This window comes from Mizuhopecten yessoensis, unplaced genomic scaffold (genome assembly GCF_002113885.1).
Source record: "Mizuhopecten yessoensis strain PY_sf001 unplaced genomic scaffold, ASM211388v2 scaffold10917, whole genome shotgun sequence".
Classification (NCBI taxonomy): domain Eukaryota; kingdom Metazoa; phylum Mollusca; class Bivalvia; order Pectinida; family Pectinidae; genus Mizuhopecten; species Mizuhopecten yessoensis.
Window position 1 is genome coordinate 1703953 of NW_018408786.1, and position 26557 is coordinate 1730509.

The 26557-nt window shown below is 36.8% G+C and overlaps 1 protein-coding gene across 10 annotated transcripts in view; it reads right to left on the bottom strand.

Annotated features, from left to right (window-relative positions):
• Nucleotides 1-25938, bottom strand: part of LOC110463595 (zinc transporter ZIP6-like) — a 38324-nt gene extending 12386 nt beyond the window's left edge. Inside the window, exons 1-5 of one of the 10 annotated variants that reach the window (XM_021518334.1) lie at nt 25921-25936; nt 16286-16344; nt 15475-15542; nt 11856-12460; nt 10674-10863 (exon numbers count right to left, since the gene is read on the bottom strand). In XM_021518334.1, coding sequence (XP_021374009.1) covers nt 10674-10863; nt 11856-12449 — 784 coding nt within the window. In that variant the 5' untranslated portion in view covers nt 12450-12460; nt 15475-15542; nt 16286-16344; nt 25921-25936. Of the gene's footprint in view, nt 1-10673; nt 10864-11855; nt 12461-15429; nt 15447-15474; nt 15543-16285; nt 16708-25920 lie in introns of those variants that run through there. The other 9 variants (XM_021518328.1, XM_021518331.1, XM_021518332.1 and 6 more) reach the window with 9 other exon arrangements.
• Between the last annotated feature and the right edge of the window lie 619 nt (nt 25939-26557).

The following is a 26557-nucleotide window of genomic DNA, read 5'->3' on the forward strand; positions in this document are numbered from 1 at the left end:
AAGAACGCAGGGGTCGAACTCGGTTCGTTATATAATGAAACCTACACTTGTTCCTGTTCTTGGCTTGATATGCATTGAAACTGTTCTTCATGTTTCAACGAAAAAGTATGGGTAATGTAGATAAATATCAAAATGTTACGGTGGCTGAAAAACTACAATTAAAGGCTACTTCTTACCTTTTTATCTCGACTTAATATCTCGTTCTGAATACTTACTTTCAAGTTTCACTGGAAAATGCACTTAAAACCTAACTGTTAACGTCTCACGAAAAGTTAGAGTTTCAAAGTAGCTAATGATATACACGTTCACAAGAAATAAAGCCAAAACGATTTTTAACAAAATCTTCCCATCTTTGTTACTTTAAAAGGTATTTGAACGTTGTCGTCATCAATAGATACATCACTTTCTTCTGGACTATCACAATTCACCAAAATGTCTTGGGTGATGCGATTATCAATGAATTGTTTGGCACAACTTGTTAAGGGAATGCTGTTGACTCAGAGAAAGAAAGCAAATGTGTGCTCTGCGTCATTAGCGAGGATTATAATTGAATTTAGCATAATTGAAGGTTTTTTTTATTAGAATAAGAATTATCTAGAACAGGTTAATTGAAATCTGTTCTCATAACAAATGCTTATTATGAAAATATAATTTCTGACTGGGTAACTATTCAAGCGATTGTTTCACAGGGATCTTTAGCGCGCACTGTTTAACCGACACATACACACAGTAATAGATCTACTTACTGATGACGCAGCTTTATTTATAATTGTTGGCAATCCTTCTTTCTATGGCTTCCTTCGTGTTAAAATAAATGAAAAAAAACAACAAAATGGTTGGTTATGTTAACCCAGGAAGAAAACTGAGAATGGTAGTAGCTTTGCAGGTTTTCGCCCTTAAGAAACCTTAAATGAATTTACTGTGCCGTTGGACCGTTAAATCATAAACAAACAAACAACACATACCCAGTAACTAGAATACACCACTAGAATACACTTTCAAATACAATTAAGTAAGAAATGTCTCTCTCCTTCAAGGCACTTATGTTGACACGGGATGGGATACTTGTTTATTTGTACAATTGACGGTTAGGAACATGGCAAAATCTTACAGTTATCGGTCTGTGATCTGTTAGAAATCACAATGACATGATTTCTGTTCTTAGATGATATCCAACATTTGATACAGGGCCCTTTCTAGCTAGAATGAGTCACCCTAAAGCGCTATATATATACAATTTCATACAATCAATACAAGTAGCATGTTCATTAATCAATACAACTTTTGAGGAATTCGCAGGGGCTATCTTATCAGGTTCTAAATACTTGTCCTATGCCGCCTAGCTAATATCTCCTTTTGGGAGTATGCCTGCATGTATGCTGAAGATGTATTGTGTTCTCTTTGTATTGGGACCGTGCTTCCAACGGTATCATTTATAGTGTCACCTCACTTGAATGCTACAGCACAGATACCGCAACATCCATGCAAGACCTGGGTTTTTAGAGTTGTGTGGGAAAGAGAAAAATACGTTCTCTGAATAATCCATGCGTGCGACGACTTCGGGGATCGAACCCCGGCCGCCTGCCTGGAAGGCCGAAGTGATTAACACTCTACCAATCCACCCATAAATAAATAAAGCATAAATAAAGCATAAATAAAGGGGATTTTCTAATCCTAACTTGTGCCTTTAAGAAGGTTACCTACATTAGCAGCGACATTACGATTACTGAATAACATGTCACTGCCTGCATTTGTATAATCTATTATGAGAGGCCAGTGTTTGCTCACGTAGCAAATAGACAAATATTGATGTTTACAAAACACATATACCGAGAACACTGAGAATACCAAAGTGTCAACAAAACCATAATTCGCATTTAGAATCGATACTAAAACAAAACATGAACAAATCAAGATTTACTTGAATACCATAGAAAACGTATGAGGACCTCATACGGCCGGGTGTTCCGGAAGAGAAAGCGTTTTCGGCTCCATCAGTGACACCCGCTATGTACATCTTAGTCGAACCCAAGTGATGTCATATCCTCTCATAGAACTGGGGTAGGGACAACAAACCACAACGCACTCAAATTAGCATAATTTTATCGATCTTCAAATAACACAAAGAAATATCATATTTCTCTTCAAGACTCTGACATATCATCTGTTCATAAGAAGGGAGAACTAAGTAATTTATGATTGATTTATCGAGAAGTTTAGCGTCCTTTGGATGCCATTTAAGGACGTGACTCAATGTGTGTAATATATGCACGTTCGATGGAGGCAATGTACTAGTGTAATTACGTCCATGCGATAGCGCATATCTGATGCCGACTGTACCGAATGTGCTACCAAATTGAAATGCCATGCCAAAAAGCAACACGCACATATGTCCACCCGATCATATTATACTGGCAATAGGTAAACCAGTCATTATCCTACAAATTTAAAGCTGAACGTGAAAGCACTTTAAGACAGGAATATTGTATATACGAATAAATACTTGGTCTGGGAACGATTTATCAAACATAAAATCAGTATTGATTATCATTAAGTCTAGTAAAGAGGGAGACTTTCGTTTAAAGTGTGTGTGCATTCTTATAATCCTTTTTCTTTAAGTTTATATATCTACAGTACGATTAATTTCTTTCCATTGTAATACACTTTACTCAGATGTCTACAAAATGTATGAAACGATAAAAATATATAACTGAAGCTACCTGTGGTAAACACTAGTCACATACTTTTAACCTGGTCAGGGTCTAGGTCACGAATGCGCTTAACAACAAATTATCATCAAAGTATAATACCGGGACTTCATCTAACTGGCTGTTGAGACTATAGCACATCAGAATAATGAAAACACTAGAAATACTTGAAAGAGATACTCCGTCGAAGAAACGTATATCAGCTAAAGTGAGAGTGTTGTATTCACCCCAGTAGTACACATTAAAAAGATTTAATTATGGACGGAGGGGAGGTAGAATCAGCAATAAGCTATGTAACGAAAAACGAAGATTCCGTGACGGAATGAAACATGGCTGTTGAGACAATAGCACACCAGAATAATGAAAACACTAGACACACTTGAAAGATATACTCCGTCGAAGAAACGTATATCAGCTAAAGTGAGAGTGTTGTATTCACCCCAGGAGTACACATTAAAAAGATTTAACTATGGACGGAGGGGAGGTAGAATCAGCAATAAGGTATGTAACGATATTCCCTGACGGACTGAAACATCGACGAGACACCCCCAGCTGCCATACATTTTAGTTAGGATATATGTAACATATTATCCAGGGGAAGAAGGATTAATTCCATGATAGTATGTAATGATGTACGCATCTAAGGAGTGAAGCAGATGGACGCTGTCTAATAGAGGAAATTAGAATTTCAACAACGAAAGTGAAATACTGAACAGCTGGGAGTTACTTAGAAACATTATAATAAGAAAAGAAGATACAAAATCAATATAAGGAGAAATTGTAATTTGACAAGAAACAAAGTTAATTTAAAGAGAAACGTGGTAGTGAGAACAAGAAAAAGGGTAGCTTTTGCTTAATGTACCTCCTACCGTCGATCATTCGTTCTTTTTAATTTGTACTCCCGGAGTCTTGCTTCAGCTGAGAAATGTATATCCGGTGGAGTATCTCTCTAGAGGGCTAAGGTCTCAACAGTAAGTAAGGTGGAGGCCTGGTTGCATTAGTTGATAACAAATTGGTTGTTAGACGTTTTTGCCACCTAGAATCTGACCAGATAAAATCGAGTGAATATAGGTTACAACCGGTAGATTAAGTTATTTTTTATTTTGAACATTTTGCAGACTTCCGAAACAAAAGTGACCGTACTGTTGATATACGTGTTTAAACAAAATGATAATATGAATCGCATACCTAACCCTAATTTATCTTACTTAGTAAAAGTAAAAACTGATTGTACGATTGGCGAATCATTTATAAACCAGACTGTCAAGTATTAAATGGTATAAACATACATGTCTTAAACTGCTTTGACGTAACGCTAATAAATTATAATGTGATCGGGTAGAAATACTATGCTTATGGCCTTCGGCATGACTTTTCAGTGACGTAGCACACTAATGTCACAGTAATGTAACACTCTGTGTTATCGCAATGAGACAAGTACATTACAATACTGCCTCCAGCATGCACGCATATATGACACACATGATGGCACGTCCTTAAATGGCCTTCGCTGCTAATAAGACGCTTCACCCGTCAAACCACACATACATTATTGTGTTTGCTCTTTTTACGGAAGGACAATATTGTTTTGTAAACATTAGTAACTTTCAAATTCCGACCTTTCTTGAATGAGTTTGAAGTTCAGCTTTAAATAAGTAGCGATAAGGTCTGGTTGACCAGACTATCGGGGTCAGGTGGATATACCGTGTTTAGTGCCTCCGTCATGATATTTCAATAAGGTAGCACAGTCGGCATTAGATCTGCGGTATCGCATGGAGGTCATTACACCAACATTCCGCCTCCAGCAAACGAACATATATCACACATATGGAGACACTTCTTAAATGACCCTAGCATTTCATAGGACGCCAAATTCGAAAATAACAATCATACATTACGTATTTCTTACTTTTAAATTGGCTTTGTAAACATCAGTAACTTCAATTTACTATGTGTGTTATGGATAATACTGATGCTTTGAATAAATTGTCAGTCATCTTGATGTCGCTGCTACTGTCGGTATCCAAAAGAAAAATCATTATCTCAGCCCTCAATAATCAATTGGTTAGCCACAAAATCAGGAAAACAAGAAATGCAACAAAACTCATGAGAAACCAAAACTAAGTGTCTGTTTATCATTTAGAAAGCATTGTTAAAAAATGATAATTTTATTTGACATTCTGAAGAATGACATTTTATGATAAAGATATACAATTCTCCGATTTGTTAAGCAAAATAATATTATCTGATCGAAAATTGCAAATATAATGTGAATATAAATGAAATAGACAAACGGTGTTATCTTTGAGCGGCTAACAGTCACTGACTCATTGGTAGGTCTTCCATAGCATTAACTAAAAACTAAAACCTGGAGTACCCCAAATAATTTAAAGTGACATTTCTACTATTCTCGTCAAGTTATGAGTGATCTTGTATGTGTTACTGACATCTAGAATTATATGTCGAAGTGCCTGCAAGCTTATTGTATGGTGGTCGTCCGTCAATTGTTTTCTTTGAACGACTTCACCTTAAGAACTGAAGGACTTAGGGTCATGACATTTGGCCAGAAGGTACCTCGCATAGAGTGCTTTGAAATTGCTTAAAATGACACTGTCCCACTCTTCAGATTAAAAGTGCCAAACGTGTTAAAAACCTTAAATCAACTTCTTCTGCTTAATAAGGATGCATGGGGTGATGATATTTGACTAGTACATAGTAGCATGTTTGGGATAGAGTAGGATAGAATTATAAAATTTCCTCCAATAAATTACCTCGACGTTCTAAAGGTCACGGGGTTAAATGTGTAAAAATCTTAAACAAAAATCTACTTTTTAACGAAGAGTGCCAGGGTGGTAATAATTGGCCAATAGACTGGTGGGATATATAACTACAAAGTTTTATTAATGAACTTACCTTGACCTACATTCAATGTCACAGGGGTCAGGTGTCAAGGAATTATATTTAACAATAACAAAATGAACCTGAAACTGTATCAATTGAAGATGTGGCTCTTCTTAAGGACATAGGGCCGACGCCCAGTATGGGAAATAATATCGGTTACTATTTGAAAAATCATATTCCTTCAGAGACTCAACGTTGTATAGAAAGAGGGTCTGGCTCCCAAAAGTGCAGTAGGGCGGGGCTTAAAAGAGATAACCAGAGAAAAATCTTTAAATTCATCCTTCAGTTCAGATTAAGTGATCTCAATAATTTAGTCTGGAACTTTCTTAGTCCAAGTAGACTCAACATGTGGAAATATTTGCAAAGCTGCTTTTACTGGATATTTTCCAATGATCGCTTAAATATCCAGGTATGTTATGCAGGCCCTCTTGGCCATTTGTTTTTACATTTCTCTCTAAAATATCAAAATGATACGTAAATTGAAACGAATTCCGTCCCCATACTTTCTAATTGGCATAAGTCACATATTATGATAACCCCTGATATCTAGAAAATCCTGTTTATTTCTAAGCATATAGGTCATGGCATTGCGATGTTTGCATATTGACAGATCACAGTGCGATCATAGTAAGATTGTTCGATGTTCCAAACCGTCAATTGTACAATTAAACATGTATCCTTTTCCGTGTCGATATAAGAGTCTCAAAGGAGAGAGACAATGTTTAATTTCTCAATATTACTGGGAGTGTATTCAAGATACTGGGTTGGTTTGATTTGTTTATTTATGATTCAACGGTCTAACGAAACAATAAATAATTGAAGGTTGGTTAAGAGCACATTGCGCAAAGAGTGAGCAAACATATCAAACTAAGCACTATACCCTGTATTTTTTTCCGGTAAAACCAATAACAATTGTGTTGACTTTAAAGTTATATTCACAAGACAGAAGCCATAAAGAAAAAGGATAGTTAACAACTATAATTAAAGCCGTTTCATCAATGATTAGTCTCCGTATCTGTTAAATAGTAAGGCTAAAGAATAGATCCCTGTGAAACACCAGTGTTAATACTTATCCGATATTACGTGCGCTTACATCTAGGCAAATAAAGTTTATAAATTATAAGTATAAGTGTTTGCACCCAAACTGACATATGCATTTCTAAGATGGCGACTTTTTAAACAAGGAAATGGGCAAACTACTTTGCGTGAATTCAAATATTATAGGGGAGTATTTGTCAGTTACTAATGACTCAGGGGCTCATGCGACAACATGGACCCTGCCCCCTACTACTTTTAAAAATATTATTTGGTTAAGTCATGTGCAAGTCGTATAAATAAAACATGTTTGGATATATAAATGAAATCTTTGTGAAGGTAATTATAATCCCCGAGTTGAATATCTCTTCTTTTGCAAAGACTAACCCTTAGCTCTTTTAATTTCTTTCCAGCGGAATGATCAATTTAAAGAAGACGTAGGCTGCAGTCGGTTTCAAGCTGTGACTGATGGAGCAGGAAAATGTGGCAGAAGTGCCAACATGAGCAAGTAGGTGTTTTTTTAAGCTATTCTTCTAAAGATTATTGCTATTTCACGCTCTGCCGAGCGGACCAAATGTTTTTTCTTGAGATGGAGAAAGTAGTTCTTAAATCCTGAGATATTTGAAGACATTTGTTATGAAAATAAAGGCGTCATTTCATATCAAGCTATATGAGAGAAAAACATTCTAAAGAGGAGTTAGGATTGTCTTCACAGTCCAGGAAGCCGAAGATTAAGGCAGATATTTTTGAAAAATACAAATCGCTCACTTAGTCTAAGCTTGACAAAGGTAACAGGCTGTATTGGCACCTTGCGACACATGGAACACGTAGTTAGGTTGAGAACTAAGTAAAACTTGGATGCATACTAATTTTGAAACTGGTCTTATTAAACAAATCAGTAGAAGTGTAGATTACCTCCAGTCTGACATAAATCATCTGTTACGTGGCTTCATTAACTTCGAACTACGTGCAAAGTTAACCTAGCCGTGTAACAGATACTACGTGAGAAGTAAACGGTTTTAATGCGTACGAAACCATGTAACAGGTTCTATAAACTAAGTTAATGCTTGACTGGTCCCTTTGTCAAAGTGAGCGATTGGTGGTTGTTTTCAGAAAAAATATCTTTCTAAATCTTTTGCTCTCTCCCAATGGCAATTCTTGCTCCCCTTCAGATGTCTTTTTCTGTCACATCGCTCGGTAGAGCATGAAATAACGACTTTATGTTCATAACAAATGTCATCAAACATATCGCTTTCTCCAACTTAAGAACATGTTTTTTTCGGTCCGCGCAGCAGAGCATGAAATAGCATTAATATTCTGTCATTTGGCAAATAACATTATCCAGTTTCTTTAGTCACAGTTTGAAACAGTCTACATCTTCAGAAAAATGTCCATTCAGGTCGATATCAATTGAAATAGCTCTGGGTCATGTATTTACAAAATAAAATAGATATTCGCCTCGCGGATAAGCATCACCCTCACAATGCACTTAGCTGTTAATAGGACGTCAAACAAAGTAAAATCAAACCAAAACAAACAAAATAATGGTTAAATTTGTTTATCCAAACATTAATTATTCATACGATCTGCACATAGCATGCTCAGATATATAATTAATTTTTAATTGCCGATAGGTTGGTTGGGTTTTGAGGGGACATTGATCAAGGTTGTCGCATGAGTACCTTCAGTCATTAGTAATTTTAATACTCCCAGTAAACACCCGATAATCATCCCTGAAAAGAACACAAAAGCGACCAAAATAAATCTGCGGCACTCATTGCAATATTTTGGATCTTTATATTTTTCTCTACTTCTAACTACCTTTTATTTCCTAGCGCCTTCCTTGGTATCACCTCATTTTTTGGCTTTAATGTTGAACGTTCGCCCACGTGAGGAAGGACATGGATTCTTTCCCCAGGTCGGGACATACGGAAGTCCTTAGAAATGGTAGTTGTTATTCCCTGTTTAACATTCAGCATTTTTAGGAATGGCAACAACTGGTATACCCGTTGTATTATAATGTGATCGTATGGAATTCTGTGCTGGGTGCCTTCGGTATGGTATTTCGGTGAAATAGCACTATACAATCGGCATCAGATTAGCACTTTCACAAGGAGGCAACTACACCAACATCCCCTGCCTCGAACACACGACATAAATAGAGGCATGTCCTTAAATGACCTTATTTGTTGATAGAACGTTATACCAACAACCCAGGTGGAGTATAAATTGGTCTGAGGTGGATGTTGCGGTATCTGCTGTAGCATTAAAGTGAGGTGGCACTATAAATGATGCCGTTAGAAGCACGGTCCCACCACAAACAGAACACATCACATCTCCAGAACACCCACAGGGAGATATAAGCCAGGTGGCATATGATTAGTAGTTAACGCCTGATAAGGCAGCTCCTACGAATTCCTCAAAATTGTATTGATTAATGCATATGGTAATTGTATTAATTGTATATCTATTATCTGTCTACTGTAAAGTGCTTTCGAGAGGCTTATGTTAGCTGGATAGGGTGTTATATCAAATGTTGAACATTATTATTATTGTTATTATTAAACAAAATGAAACCAAATAAATAAACTCAAAATCAAATTTGAATACACGCATAGGGTTTGGTTTGGTTTGGTTTGTTTAACATCCTATCAGCAGCTATGGTAATTTAAGGACTGCCTCCCCTGTGTACAGGATGCATGCGTGTAGTGTATGCGTGTGTGTTTTAGGAGGCTGCGATATGTTCGTGTTTGTCTCCTTGTGATAGCGCGGAACTGATGCCGACTTTATAGTGCTACCTCACTGAAACATACTGTCGAAAACACCAAGCAGGTCACCCCACCCGGTCACATTATACTGACAAGGGGCGAACCAGTCGTCCCACTCCCGAGCTTTAAGCAGGAGTAGAAACTACCATTTTTACAGACTCTGGTATGTCTCGGCCAGGAGACAGAACCCAAAGCCTTCCTCACAGGGGAGAACGCTCAACTAAAGGCCAAGGTGAGGCATTGTCAAGGGAGACATTAGGAAGAAGAAAGTTTTTTAGAAAGAAGAGCAAAGATAAAGATCCCAAATTTAGTCGCCTTTTACGATCATACATTGGCGGCAACAGGTACAATTATTACGGCCTACCTGCTGGGACTACACGCATAGGGGTTTGTCAATGTTGTTGATAAAAATAATCGTATTCGCAATGAAGTTTGGGTGCAAACACATAGGCATATATATTTGTATTTTATTTACAACATTTATAAAACAACCTTTTCCAACGTATATGAATCACTTTTGTTGGTTCGGATGTTAGCATGCAGATGATTTTAAGAATTATAAATTATTAAATTATAATATTTGAGAAAAATCACATGGTCGGGAAGGCGACTCAATACGTTTTCACGTCCGATATATCATAGTGCATCAGAACATTGACTGGGTAATGTTTGATATACGTTTAATTAGTGTAGCGAAATTATTCGAACATAGCCGTCCTTTAGCAACTTTGCCGCCTCGGCTTGCAACCAAAAAACATAGCCGTTAAAACCTAAATTTCCTCAAAAATATGAACTCTACTTGAAAAATAACAAATTAAACTGATTAAAAATTACTCCGTTTCAAACTAAAAATAGACGAAAGCTTAGGAAAAGAATCAGTAATAAGAAAAACGGAATATTGAATAGGAAAACCAGCGCAGTGAATTCATAATAATGGCAGTGGTTGGAATATATAAAGAATATTGATCAGTTTACTTAAAATGTAAACGAAAGAACAGAATCTAAACACTAGTTTTGAAATAAAACAGTTACATCAGACAGTGATGACCCGAACCTAAAATGCAAATTTACCTCGCTGTAAAAGAAGATAAAGGGCATACAATACCGCATACATTGTAACTCAAACAAATGGGAAATCACATTTTGTGATACAATATTCGTGAACATTCAAAAACATCTCAATAATTGTCAATGTGACCACAATTTAGAAACTTTCTAATTCATGTTTTTTATGTTTAATATTATCAAACAGTGTACTTACTTTTAGAATTTACATTGGTTTTTGCCTCTTCGTGACCATGCGGATCCGCATGGTGATGATCATGTAAGTGGCTACACACGTGTCCATCGAGCTGAACAATGAGCAGGGGACACAACTCTATAAACTGTTCCTTCGTCAAAGCATGGCCAGTAAACCGCATTAGCTGCAGAATCTCCTTTGGCCGCAAACACTGCAGTATATAAACATGTTAAACTGTTTATCACCCACGTTTTTAGATAGACATTATGTAACTACTGACATTTCATGAGGTATATTCTTGTATTGAACCGGGAGAGTACGGAATTTTCATTATTGTGTTAGTCTTAATTTACTTGAGGCTGCCGAACTATCCATGGTGGAATATTTGGGTCTAAATCCGAATATTCCTGAAGTTTCTTAAGTCGTATTCCAGACTAATGAGTAAATATTATTAACATCAATATGCATGTCATTCTTTAAAATATCGTAACAATAAAAAAGAAATTATCGAAATTTGCCATATTTTTCATTTACTCAGTGCACCAAGTATCTCTTCTTAAGCTTGGCAGAAGTCTTATTCCTTTATCTTTCTATATGGCAGAAACAATGGCAAACTGATCAAACCAATACAAAAGTTTGCGTTTCCTTAAACTTGACTGAATTCCGCAAAAGGATGTTTCTCTCAAAATAATTGTAACCAAAAGAGCACTACGTCCATATTTCATATTTCCTGTAGATATCTGTATGCTTATACAAACGTATATACCAAAAGACAATAAACCATTGCATAATATAGGCTTTATTAAACGATTCCTTGTCATATAGTTTGGTAAAGTTTCATGCTTGTTTGTTTCGTTTGGGGATTAATGTCCCCACAATAACCATATGGAGACTGGTGCCTCGCTGAACATTGCCGAATAAATATGAAAGAAAGGTTAAGATATAAATATTTAATGTTGAGATTAGGGGGCAGTTTATATTTATATGTATTCAGTTTCAAAAAGCAGAAATCACGGAACCCCCGTCCCCTCTTTCTGAATAGGAACTTGCATTATTCACTACCTTAGATCAGGAAGAAGGATAGAACAAGTCTATTACATCTTAGAACCCTTATCAGTCTATGTCTTCGCGTATCGGGAAAATTACCATTTGATTTTAAAAAAAGATTGATTTATAAAGTATGTGTACACAAAACAAACATACCGTGTTGCGAAAGTCACGTTGATCAGATTGTCCTAGAGCTTTGTCCAAACTTCTTTTACTTCGTGTTAAATCACTATCGTCATCGTGATCACCATGGTTGTCGTGATCACCATGTTCGTCGTGATCATTAAGATCACCATGGTCACCATGATCACCGTTGTCCGTATGATCATGATCAGTATGATCATCGTGGTCGCTTTGATCACCATGGTCGGTGTGATCATGACCAGTATGATCACCATGGTGGGTGTGGTCATGATCAGTATGATCACCATGTTCGTCGAGATCATTATGATCACCGTAGTCGCTATGATCTCCATGGTCAGGGACCTTTAAGTGGGCTTTCTCGCTGTGGTCATTATCAACCATTCCAAGATCCAAACTTTCCAATAAATGTTGATAGCCTTCAAATGACAGAACACTGTCCTCCGTGGAATATTTGTGTATTATATAATCCACAACCGTGTCAACAGTTATATTCTTTATTTTTTTGCCGGTAGATACTTTCGCTGTCAGCTCGTGTTCAGATGCTAGAGTGATACTCGGTGCAATGACAAGCACTACAGCAATAAGAATACCTAGGTGACGCTCCATACTGGTAAATCCTGCCAAACGAGAAGAAACAAAGTTAATAAAAAAAGGACATGGTCATGCAGATCCCCCACCGATGAAAATGTCGAAATTAAAAGGTTGCAACAAAAACACATTACCGAACCACCAGAGGAAATGACTGATCATTGTTAAGCCATGTTTGACGTTCATAAACATCATCACCCATTGTTTGATATGGTAACAGCATGGGTTGACTATGGTCACATTCATGGTTAGACTACGGTTTATTGAGCGATTTGACCAGTTGGCATTGTTGCCCACTTCACGGAACTGTCAAACCATGGTTGACCCTGGTTATGTTTTGTGAAAGCCATGGTTGTACAGCCATGGTTAATCATGATTTATATTGTCAACCATGGTTAAAAATCACTCACATTAGCCAGGGCAGTAAACGTTCATTTACGTTCAAGGACAAAAGCATCTAGATTAATTTCAAATGGAACAAACGGGAGCTGCCAATATGTAGGCAAGACTACGGTTTATAAGTGATTAAAAACAAAATACTTAAAATGTGATTTTGTAATTTATACGTGAATGTTCTTTTTTTTAACAGCGGTAATAGGGAAAACACCATGGTGTAACAGCTTCGTGAATTGAAAGTTTTGAGAATTAAATACTGAATGGTTTTCGAGATATGCCTATTTGTTTTTGCGGTAACATGACATATCGAAAACACATTTATAACTGACGGCACAGTAAGACCACTAGATTTGTTTACATATAAAAGTTTATAAAATTGTCTTTAAAGGTTTTTAAGACATGCTCCATAAACGATTATTTGCATTTTTGGCCATTTAATTCAATAAAAATTATTATTTTGAACGACGAGAAGTCAAAATCGATGAATCCCTCTTATATGCATAAGGTTTGTATATCATTATAATCGTAAAACACACACAAATCGGAAGTAGATAGGAAGGCAATAACGATAAACAATAAGACGTTGAAAGAACACATGTCATGACCCCCCCCCCCCTCCCCCACTCAAATTAACAATAACAGAATAATCAAAATGTTTCACCCTTTTAACCAAGAACAGAATGACAAAATGAATTACTACATCGCGTTTAGGTAACACATCATCATCTCCATCGCCTAAGGATATGGTTTAATTTCTCAGAAATGTGTCAGAGTTAAAACGCTCCCTTTATTGATAATAGAAGAGTACAATTCCCCTGGAAGCCATTTATTCACTCATACTAACTTCAATCATTAGAAGGTGAATGAACGTCTGCCTTGTCCTTTTAATAAAGTTTACAAACCGCAGTATCAACACAGACGAAAGCGTCATCTCAGAAGGTCAAACTATACCACAGCGTACACACTATTTACAAACTTTACCACAGCGTACACACTATAGGACAACCTGTACAACAGCGTACAAACTATAGGAAAAACAATACTACAGCGTACACACTATAGGACAAACTATACCACAGCGTACACACTATAGGACAAACTGTACCACAACATACACACTATAGGACAAACTATACCACAACATACACACTATAGGACAATTGACCACAGCATACACATTATAGGACGATTGACCACAGCATACACATTATAGGACAATTGACCACAGCATACACATTATAGGACAATTGACTACAGCATCAGCAGACAAGGGCGGACTACCACAGTGTTACATAAAGAGAAACCATAACATACACAAACAAAATGTACCACATCGTCACAAAACCAAAATAGTCACGTCACCCAAAGTAAAAACAAAATGACCAAACCGCCACGCACATATATATTCCATAAATAGCATTACTCAAAATAGATAATGACTAGATCATGAATTGAAAGTTTAGATGAAATCGTTTCTTTTAGCTTCGGAATCTTCAGGACAGTCAAAAAAGCAATCTGATTTCAGAACACTCCTTATTTCGTTGCGGAGGGGCATACAGATAAATAAATTGCAAAACAATAACAAGAGGGCCAGTGGACCTGCATCGCTCACCTGGTATTAATCTCACATTTGTAACCTTAAAGTAAACTAAAATAAAGCTACAAAAAAAATATCAGTGTCTTGACTCAGTCATTCAAAACAAGGGTATAAAGTTGAACAGGGTTTATAGCCTTCCACCCCAGCATGCTTCTGGCCAAATATCATCATCCTGGACCTTTTGGTTATTCAGAATTAGTCGATATAAGGTTTTAAACATATTTGACCCCTGTGACCTTGAATATGGGTGACGGTCATTCGTTTGAACAAACTTGGTAGCACTTTATCCCAGCATGCTATTGGGCAAATATCAACATTCTAGGCCTTTTGGTTATTGAGAAGTTGTTTAAAGGTTTTAAAAACATATTTGACCCCTGTGAACTTGAATATAAGTCAATGTCATTCGTTTGAACTAACTTGTTAGCTCTTCATCTTAGCATGCTCTTGGCCAAAAATCATCATCCTAGGCCTTTTGGTTATTGAGAAGAAGTTGTATAAAGGTTTTAAACATATTTGATCCCTATGACCTTGAATATTAGTCAAGGTAATTTATTTGAACAAATTTGGTAGCGCTTCATCGCAGCATGCTACTGACCAAATATTGACATCCTGGTCCTTTTGGTTATTCAGAAGGAGTTGTGTAAAATTTTAAGAGAAATGACCCAGGTGACCTTACATATGAGTGAAGGTCATTCATTTGAACAAACTTAGTAGCCCTTCATCCCAGTATGCTACTGGTCAAATATCATCACCCTGAGTATTTTGGTTATTAAGATTTTTTTTTACATATTTCACCCATGTGACCTTGAATATGGGTGAAGGTCATTTATTTGAACAAACTTGGTTGCCCTTAATCCCTGTTTGCGTTTGGCCAAACATTATCACGCTTAGCCTTTTGGTTTTTAAGAAGAAGTTTCAATTAAAATATTGACGCCGGACGCCGCATCACGGCATAAGCTCACTTGGTCCTTCGGGCCAGGTCAGCTTAGGACAGAAATACATCACCACACAGACAAACTTGGTAGCCCATTATCCCAGCATATTACTAGCCATATATAATCTTCCTAGGCCTCTTGGTTATTCGGAAGAATAACGTTTTAGCTCTTCGGGCAGGCGAGCTAACAAGAAACAAGTATATATATATTAACTCACAAGTCATGAATAACAAATAAGGATACAAAAAAATAATATTTAGGATCGTAAAAATTAGATGTAATGCACATCTAGAATTTAATGTGTCCCATTTAACATTTTGCACTAGAATAAGCGATTACTATATAGTATCAGCAATGCAATTTATAGTTTAAATAAACTTTTCACACCAAAATACCTTGCCTTCAGTACACATACACAATAAACATGAAGGTACGTCCTTAAATGACCTAAGATGTTAAGAGGTCGTAATATATATAAAAAAAACGCAGAGCTAATGACAAGCCTGGTTACAAATGTAAATTACAAAAAAAACAGAATCACAAGTTTTACTCTAAAGAAGTAACGACTTTTACTGCAAATATCACAAGATATGTACCATAAAACACGAGAAATGTCAAAAAGAATCACATCATTTAGATTTTGTGTATGCATTACATAATATAAAGTAACATGTCACAAGATTTCGAATGTAAACATCAAGTTTCAAATATAAACATGATTTTTAACATAATCACCATTTTAACAATATAAAGTTAACATTTTACAACAATTATCACGAGATATCTAAATATTACAACATCTAACACAAAAAACATAGATGGACTTTTCCTGCAACTATCATAATGTCTACCTTTAAATACATATATAATCCCACTGAAAAAAAACCAATTGACTAGCTTATTGATATGCCAGTGAAAATATTTACCTTAGGTTTGTCGTCAGGATTTCCCACTTAGCGTTTTAGATATCAATCAAATCTTGCACCTGTAAGCACAAGTTGAGTCTTTAAAGTTCACCTTGTGATCCGTCCAGAGTAAGTAACCGTACCTTGAGCAAAGATAGTGTTTTATTTGGTAGTCTTCACATATAGCCTAGAAACAAATTTCTGTTTAAAAAATCAAAAAGAATAAAAATATATATTCTGTCGTTGTCCTATCAATTTGTTCAGTTTTAGCTCTTCTTATGAGAGAAGTTATAGGTAAATTAGGAAATGTTCAATCGCAGTGTCAGTATCGGTATACTCACAAGCTTATCACAACGAACAGACATAAGTAATACCTACTCAACGTTCATGCTAAAGTCTTATGAGTGTGTATATGTCCGGGACGAACGTTTTCTCGTGCTGAGTGTAAAGGATTATCAGTGGGCTGGAAAGACCAGATAATTATCTGGGTTGTTATTCAACATAACGTTTTTTCAATAGACTACTTATTAAAGAATGTTATAGCATTGGTGACGATATAAATGAACGGGTATTACACTGAACAGTGGATATGTGATGTGATTTTAATGATAGTTACACTACTTTGTCAAATTAACACTGTCAGGTAAATAACTACATAACACTAAATGGAATGTTTGTTACAGTAAATGAATATAATAGCCCGCGAAAAAAAAGACAGAAAATGTTTGTAAAACATACACATGCCTCTATTGTCTGCTTCGATAGAAATAAAGCTGTAATTTTAATGGAATTTTATCGTTTTCAGTTAATGTATTAAAAACCCTTTTTGGTTGAATGCTTCACAACACCTTCACACCTAAGCATTGAAACGTGGGTGTAGGCTACAGTTACCGGCTTTTGTTATTACTAAAAACATTAAAATTTGTAAAAAAAAAAGCCATTAAAATAAACTGCCATTTCGACAGTAAGCGGACAATGGTATCCTTATTCAAAATTTGAAACACGATTCTGGCCGTACGTGCCAAGTACGACCTTTCGATACTGCGACGTCGAAGTATGCGGAACATGCAGACATTTGTCTCGTGAAGCCTTGTTTACATTTCGCCAACAAGGTACGCACATCTGATATCATATATTCTGTACACAACGACTGGTTATAGTCTTCCTGTGTTACGTGAATGTTGGTGGGAACGATAGGATAAGCTCATTCATTCGTTTTCCATCACTTGAAAAAGCAAACTCGGCGACACACATATTTAAATTTCAAATACAGGGACTTTTCCTTTTTTGGGCTTAACGATATTTCAACACTTTATAGCATTTAAGGACGTGCCTCCTTGCGTATTATTTTTACTTGGAAAATTGTGTGCAGGAGGTTTTTCGGTTTTCCTCCTTGTGATAGTACGAATCTGATGCCGTCATTAGATTTGTTTTGGTTTTAATTTGTTTCACGTCTTATCAACAGCTATGATTTGGTTAGGTTTTATTTTGTTTAACGTCCTATTAACAGCTTAGGTAATTTAAGGACGTGCCTCCGTGTATATTTGGGATGCGTACATGTGTGTTTGTGTGCTGGAAACAGGATATGTTGGTGTGCCGCCGTATGTTTCATGTATGCTTGTATGTGTTTATGTGTGCTGAGGGCAGGGTATATTAGTGTTTGCCACCTTGCGAAAGAACAGACGTGTTCCCGACTACCTCACTGATATATCAGGCCGAAGACACCCATCACAGTTTTCCATCCAGTCACATAATTCCGACAAACGGGTACCTCGGTAGCCGTTATCGCTAACGCACACTGTCATTCCTTCTGTGTGCAATCAAGCGTGAGCTTTAGACCTCTCACCTTCCCAATAATTTCAGCTCGATCCCCAAGGTGGCGGAAAAGAGAGTTTTGTCTGAAAGGGTTAGTTGTTATCCCTCCGTTGGCACGGTGGTTTTCCCCCTCGGGTTTTCCTCCAGCACGAAAACAATATTTGTTCCCTTTGAGGCGTCGTAATAAAAGCTCTACAGAGCTTATGTTTGTTGTTGACAATGTACATAATAAGTTTTTGAAATTAGCCTAAATGCTGAACGTTTATCGGGAAATAACAAGAACATTGTTTTAAAGACTTCAGTATGTCCCGGTCTAACATAATCCATTGTCTTCCTCACTAAGGCCAAAAGTGGGGTCTTGCCGGGTTCTCGGTGTGAGGACGTTACATTTATCTAATTTTAGATTAATATGGCTGATGACGTCGATAAAGCAGAAGACGCTTACCCGTCCAGAACACATGGTCTATTTCTTGTATTTTTCAAATTGTCTCTATGTAAATGTTTCCTTTGCTCATGTTTTGCCCTAGTTTTATCAATTTCGTTTCATTTTATTCACACTTATTTTTCTTATTTGTATTCCTTGTTGCTTTATTGTTACCCCGCCCTGCCGAACAAAGTTCCGAGCTAGTGATAAAATATCTATTAGTATTTGATATATCAAACTTTGTTGCTATCTTGTTTGAGCTTTTTCATGCATATTAACCACTATCGGTTCAGTTTGTATTTAAATAGTGTTCTGTTATATAATTTTAAAGTTTAAAAATTATATTAGAAAATACCACGAAAAAAATCATTTGCAAGAGATATTAATAAACTGTTTAAGAGGAGTTGCGCGTACAATATTCATGAACAGACGGACGGCATGGCGATTTCTTCGCCTGTGGGGCTATAAATATCATAGTATGTTATTTATTTCTCATATTTATTTTCTTCATTTTAAAAATGACTTTTTTACAATAACAAGAGGCCCAGAGGGCCTGTATCGCTCACCTGAATATGTTAAAAATAATTGGTATGAAGTAAAGATATAGCACTCCATGGTAGGTGCTGTAAGTACATATGAAATTTCAGAAAGGTCCATCCAGTACTTGAGATATAGCAAGAACAAACAGAGCCCTACCCCTCCTGCCCCCTGGCCCCACTGCTTATACACAATTTGGGTCCCCTTGGCCCAAGGATGCTCCAGACTAAATTAGGATACAATCCCTTAATCCCTATGGTAGAAGAAGGATTTTGAAGGTTTTACCTCTATGTGCCCAATTGGGCCCCGCCTCTCTGCCTCCAGGGAGTTAGACACACCGTTTATACAATATTGGTTCCCCTTCACACAATGATGCTTCATACCAAATTTTGACAAAATCCTGTCATTCGTACAGAAGAACAAGGTATTTGAAGAATTTGCTATGATTCCCCTATTAGGCCCTCCCTTCTGCCCCTAGGAGGGGGGGGGGCACACTCGCTGTTTCTACAAAATTGAGTTCCTTTTGCCCAAGGATGCTCCAGATAAAATTAGGATAAAATCCCTCAATCAATATGGTAGAAGAAGAATTATACAGGTTTTACTTCTGTTTCCCCTATTGCCCCCCCCCCCCAGGTCCCAGGGGGGTCCCCCCCACCGTTTTTAAAAAATTGGTTTCCCTTTACCCAAGGATGCTCCACACCAAATATGGACCAAATCCTTTCATTCCTACAGAAAAAAGAAGGATTTTAAAGAATAATTTGCTATATTTCCCCTATTGGGCCTCGCCTCTAAGCCCCATGGGATGTCAGACCCACTCTTTATACAAATTTAGTTCTCCTTCACCCAAGGATGCTCCACACCAAATATGGACCAAACCCTTTTCATTCCTACAGAAGAAGAAGGATTTTAAAGAATAATTTGCTATGTTTCCCCTATTGGGCCCCACCCCTCAGGCCCCTGGCGGGCCAGACCCACGGTTTATAATAAAATTGTTTCTCTTCAACCAAGGATGCTTCAGACCAAATATGGAAGAAATCCTTTCATTCTTACAGAAGAAGAAGGATTTAAAATAATTTGCTATTTTCCCCTTAACGGGCCCCGTCCCTCAGCCCCTGGGGGGCCACACCCACCATTTATACCAAATTGAGTCCCCTTGGCCCAATGATGCTTCAGACTAAATTAGTATAAAATCCCTTAATCCCTGCGGTAGATGAAGGATTTTTAAGGTTTTACCTCTATTTCCCCTGTTGGGCCCCGCCCCTTTGCCTCTAGGGGGCCACACCCACCGTTTATACAAAATTGAATCATCTTGGCCTAAGGATACTCCAGACCAAATTTAGTTAAAATCAGGACCAGTAGCGTTTTAAAGGAAAAGTTGACGGACGGACGGACGCCGGACGCTGCGGTATGGCATAAACGAACAAACCTTTTCGATTCGTAGCCTTTAAAACGTTATGGTTGCATGTCAATTGTGTTATAAAAGTATTTTTATTTTCAGCATCGTTCAAAATGTTTGATCTGATATGCATTTAGCCGCATAATTCCGAGTAAAAGGATGGGCAGAAAGTGAAAGAGCCCCTCTACTTATTTAAGCTTAGTCTTTTATAACAGTTCATGTCAGGTAACTGAAATGTTTGCTCAGCGTGATAATAGCGATATCTGATTTGATGATTATGACATATGTTTTTCCAATTAACCACCTTTCAGATATTTCGATGAAGTCACGAAATATCAGCACAACAACTATATTTAACAACATATGGATGTCAATTTCGAAATAATTTCGTAATTAATCTCGGGTATCAAAAGGGTACCCAGAATTCTAATCCCGGATCCAGGTCTTCTTATTGATGTCTGCATTCTGTTATATTTGAGGCTTGGATCTATTGAATTTAGCGTCCTATACCCAGCTGGACTAAATGAAGGGCGTTTTGCTACAGTACACTGTTTGCATACATTACACACGGGGAGGTATGTCTTTAAATTACCCGAGCCGCTGATAACATGCCAATCCCAATAAACAAAATAAAACCCATGAGAAAGTGTAAATCCAAAACAAATCACAAGTACCGGTGATTATAAATATCGGTCAAATAAGCAAATAGGAGTACTTCAGACGAGGTTTATGTAAAAATATAAGAGAATGGGTTCAACCCCCATAAAATGACCATATCGAAATATTAATTGCAGGTGCACACCTTCAGGGTGTGTAGGATACATAAGTGGAATATCATGGAAATCGGCTAAACACTTAAGAAGGTTTATTTCTTGTTTTTTTCTGGTTTTATTTTGTTAAATGCTCTATAAACAGCTTAGGTCGTTTAAAGGATGTGCCTCCTTGTATGTCTTTTGCTGGAGGAAGGGTATGTTGGTGTACTTGCCTCCTTTTGTTAGCGTAGATCTGATGCCGACTGTATAGTGCTATCTCACTGAAATACCATGACGGAAACACCCAGGACAGCATTCCACCCGGTCATATTATACTGACAACGGATGAAACAGTTGTTGCCGTTAACCGTTTATTTTTATCATTCATTTTAAAATCACCCTAACAGGTCTGACACCAAATATCTTCTAACTTAAGCTGTCAAACCTATGTCGACTAGCATGGCGATGTTCAAACGCTGTCTAGCCCTCTACATGTTAGACAAATAATGTTAATTTATCTCACCAGACGAACACTGTATTGAATTGATTTCCTCTCTTTCATATCGTGCCAACACATATTATCATATCTCTCTCGTCGTTTATTTACTCATTAAAACTTCTGAAAAGGACACACTGATGGCAATGTACATACATGAGTAAAATATTGCGTAATTGACAGCGACAGTGTTTGCTTTTTATCCTTATAAAAAATGTGATTTAGGACATGAATAAACTATTGATGGAGTGGCCTGATTTTATTTATAAATAATTTCAAAATACAAAATACAAAATAAGGATAGTTTAAACGCAAATGAAATTGGCCCTAACAGTTATTACTCCGTGCAAATAATCAATATACCTGATCAAAATTTCCATTTTTTGTTTCCCCCTGATTTGATATTTATCATGCGTTAAAGAACGCATGATAAATATCAAATCAGGGGGAAACAAAATCAGCTATTTATTATAAGATATAAACTTTATGAAACAAGTTTTACAACTTATACTGATCAGTCGTGTTGGCTTTTTTTTAAATATAAAAATGGAATATATCAGATTTTATATACATTTAAAACTTAAAATTTAACATTTTTTAATCAAATATATTAAAATGCTATGATTTGAGTGGTATTTGCCATTGGTGACCTAACACCAAGTCTATGGAAGGTACGTACCATGTGATCACGTCTATAAAAATATCCTTACAGCAAACAGTATTTTAATTCGGGTCAATATATGAACCGATATTAGGTGTTTGGAACAAACTATATTATATACTTACCTACAGCAAATTTAATCGTCGTTATCTGAATTATTGAAACACATTTGACATTTTATCGATATTTTTGTGGATTTTGCAATTTTACACATATTAATTAACACAATGGACATGACATGATTGCATTGTGTCGTCCCATTCGACATAAAACTTCAAACTTCTAAACGCTAATATTGATGACATGATGACGCTAATATTAAAGACATGATGATGGTCAGAGACTTTGTTTTTTTGTTTGTTTGATTTTGTTTAACGTCCTATTAACAGATAAGGTCATTTAAGGACGGCCTCCCCTGTGTGCAAGATGCATGCGTGTAGTGTATGTGTGTGTATTTTGGGAGGCTGCGATATGTTCGTGTTTGTCTCCTTGTGATAGCGCAGAACTGATGCCGACTTTATAGTGCTACCTCACTGAAACATACTGCCGAAGACACCCAGCAGGACGCCCCACCCGGTCACATTATACTGACAACGGGCGAACCAGTCGTCCCACTCCTAATTTGCTGAGCGTTAAGCAGGAGTAGAAACTACCATTTTTAAAGACTTTGGTATGTCTCGGCCAGGGGACAGAACCCAAAGCCTTCCTCACAGGGGCGAACGCTCAACAAATGGCCAAAAGTGAGGCATTGTCAAGGGAGACATTAGGAAGAAGAAAGTTATTTAGAAAGGAGAGAAGAGATAAGGTCCCAAATTTAGTCGCCTCTTACGATCATGCAATTGGGGGCAGCATGAGACGAATGATTCTCGCAAATATTGCCATACATTTCTGATAACTGAATAAACATTATCACGACCTCGTGTCCATTTTGGAAAGAAGGCACAGGAAAAAGAAACTTAAGTAATGATATATTAAGACGCCAAGGGACAGGAATATTATAAGTCGTTTTAATTAACAAGAAGCTTAAGGGCCTTAGCCCTATATTATATTATAGGTACCGGTAGCTCAAATTCATTGTTGAGATGTGATGTGGAAATCAACATGTAAACAAAGTGAAAGATAATACTTGTCATATATCACCAAAGGAAAACATTTTTTTTTGTTATTAAAATGAATTATTTTGCTATTTAGAAATAAAATATCTATGTTTATTTAGCAAAATTTCCTCTTTGGCCAATTCCTGGGATAGGTCAGGATCTTACTTTCTGTTACTATTTGATTTCAATGTCATCATAACTATTCCAACCAAGTTTGAATTATTTCTTGCTGAAAATGGACAAGATATAGTTAGAAGTGATATTTCCCTATATAAACTATAGTACATTTTCCCCATTCCCAAAAGGAGAGAAGATGACCTGGGAGATAATGAAATTTACAATTTAGATAATGCACCTAAGGACTGTTCTATCAATGAAGAGTGATTGTTTGTAAAACATCTGAATCTGATTTTATTTATTTATTTTTTTAACTTTTAACCATTTTCCACCCTTCCAGCCCCTGGGAATGGTGCAGGATCTTATTTTCTTATACAATCTAATTGCCTTCTGGCATCATAATCATTCCAACCAAGTTTGAACAATGTCCTGCTGAAAATGGACAAAATATACCCAAAAGAGTTATTTCCCTATATAAACTAAAGTCAATTTTAACCCCTCCCAAAGCGAGAATGGATGACCCGGGGGTAATGAAATAAATAAAAAGATATAAAGCCCCTGATTGAATTATCATCCGTGCACAGAATTTGATTGTAGGACCTCTGAGTCTGAAGAAGAAGATTTTTGAAAAATTGGTTAATTTTTCCTTTTGGGACCCCGCCCTGGCCCCTAGGGTTTGGACAGGAATCACAATTTTACAACATAATACCATCTTCCAACAAAGATGATTCTTATCAAGTACGAATAATTTCCTGCTGAAAGTGAACAAAAACTACCAAAAAGAGTTATTTCCCTATACTTACACTTACAATTGAAATAAAGCCCCTGATGATCTTTCCATCAATGCAGAGTAATTGCCTGTATACTTCTGAGTCTGGAGAAGAACATTTTTGAAAAATTGACCCCGCCCTGGCCCCTGACATTATATTACCCCTCCCCAAGGGTAAATGGATGGCCCTGGGGTACTGACATTTACAATTTAAATAAGTCCTCTGATGATCATTCCATCCGTGCAGAAAAATTGACTTAAGTACATCTGAATCTGAAGTAGAAGGTTTTGAAATATGGGTTAAGTTTCCCTTCTGGGCCCCGCCATGGCCACTGGGGTTGGGGCAGGACTCCGAATTTTACAATTTGATACCATCTTACACCATGGATGATTCTCACGAAGTAAGAATAATTTCCTACTGAAAGTGAACAAAATATACCCAAAAGAGTTATTTCCCTATATAAACTATAATAAACTTTACCCCCTCCGCAAGGGTGAATGAAAGGCCAGGGGGTATTGAAATTAACAATTTAAATAAAGCTTCTGATGATCTTTTCATCCGTGCAGAGAAAGTAACTGTAGTATATCTAATCCCTTTAGGACCCCGCCCTGGTCCCTGGGGTTGGGGTAGGAATCCCAATTTTACAATTATGTAGCCTCATCTACCATGGGTGATTCTGACCAAGTTTGAAAAAGTTCCATCCACTGGTTCTTGAGAAGAAATCGAAAACGTAAAAAGTTTACGCACGACGGACGACACACGACGACGGACGAATAGTGATCAGAATAGGTCACTTGAGCAAAGCTCAGGTTACCTAAAAACGTTATCATGGATCAAAGTCGTTATATCGAGAAATGACGTATTTGTAATGTGGTACTTGTTAGTGAAATCACGAATAGAGATGTTCCGCTTGAGAAAATTATAAATAACTTACATATGAAAAATATGTTTCCAAATCGGCGGATCTCTCCACTCGATATGCATACTCCAACAAACGAAAGTAAAAGGCTACTCGTTCCGCTTGGCAGAGCGTTTAAATTGCCTAAATATTCACACAAAAATAAATATATCAAAATCTCCGGCTTGCTCCGCTTTGACGTGAAAATTATAACACGCTTAACAGATATCAATCAAGAAAGGGTCGAACAAACGTGAACTTGAACATTTAAAGTGGATATGGTGTTTTTTGGATAGACTTAAAGTTTTCAGATAGTTTAAAATTGTGTCTCTTTACAGACAAAAATTGCCTCGTTCCGCTTGATTTTGTTTGTAATTTCCGTTACAATTCTTCATTTCGCGGCGATTTAGTTCAAAACATCTTCATTTGTTATTTATGAGTTTTTGCCGGGCTTGTAGGGTGACGTATTAATTTCTTGGCAAATGAAAAACCGTGTATATATGCAATGTGAACATGCGTTTACAGTATTTATTTTTTATGATGATTTATCGCAAGAAAGCTTTTTATCTGACTATCGATATTGAAAGGTTAAAGTGAGATAGAATATCACAATACATATTGTTTGCCAACAGATGGATTAAAATGTCTTATATCGCGTTAAAAAGTGTGTAAAATCTGTGATTAAATACTGACCTGAAAGCTGGGTTTTCTGGATTCAATTTCAACCCGAAAACACACTGTTGATATTATTTCGTTCCCCGCTTACTGAGTGATGGCTCATTTGCTTTCGCGCAGAGGCTCGCGGCTGGTGAAACACACAAAAAAATGTTCGTACATGATCGTGTTACAGATAGATTCATTGCCATTTAAATAATTCTGCTAATAGTACAAATCTTATAAAAAAACCTACTGAAGACCCTAATCGGAATCTAAAGTGAATGATACAAAACCTTGATTAGTTTTCGAATGCATCTTCCCGATCACCCGTGTCCGGGTAAACGTTTTTATGCCTCAACAGTTCGTACTCCGCCATCAGCTGCACAAAGTCATGGTTGTGTCATGTGCACTCCAAGAGGACATTTTCGGCGCAGATGACTAACTTTCGCAAAATGTAAAGTGCTTCCGGTAAATCATCGGATCATTTTTTCTAGTTATACGAAAAACAAGTTTTTCCATGTTTACCAGGTCTGAAATTCCGCCATTTTGACTATATCTTTTGTCTCAGTTGTGAAGTAATATCATTCGAAAGTCTACCACATCTTTTCAGTATGATTTGATCATGGCATAATGAATTACATCATATAAGGATTTTCAAGGAATAACATGGTAA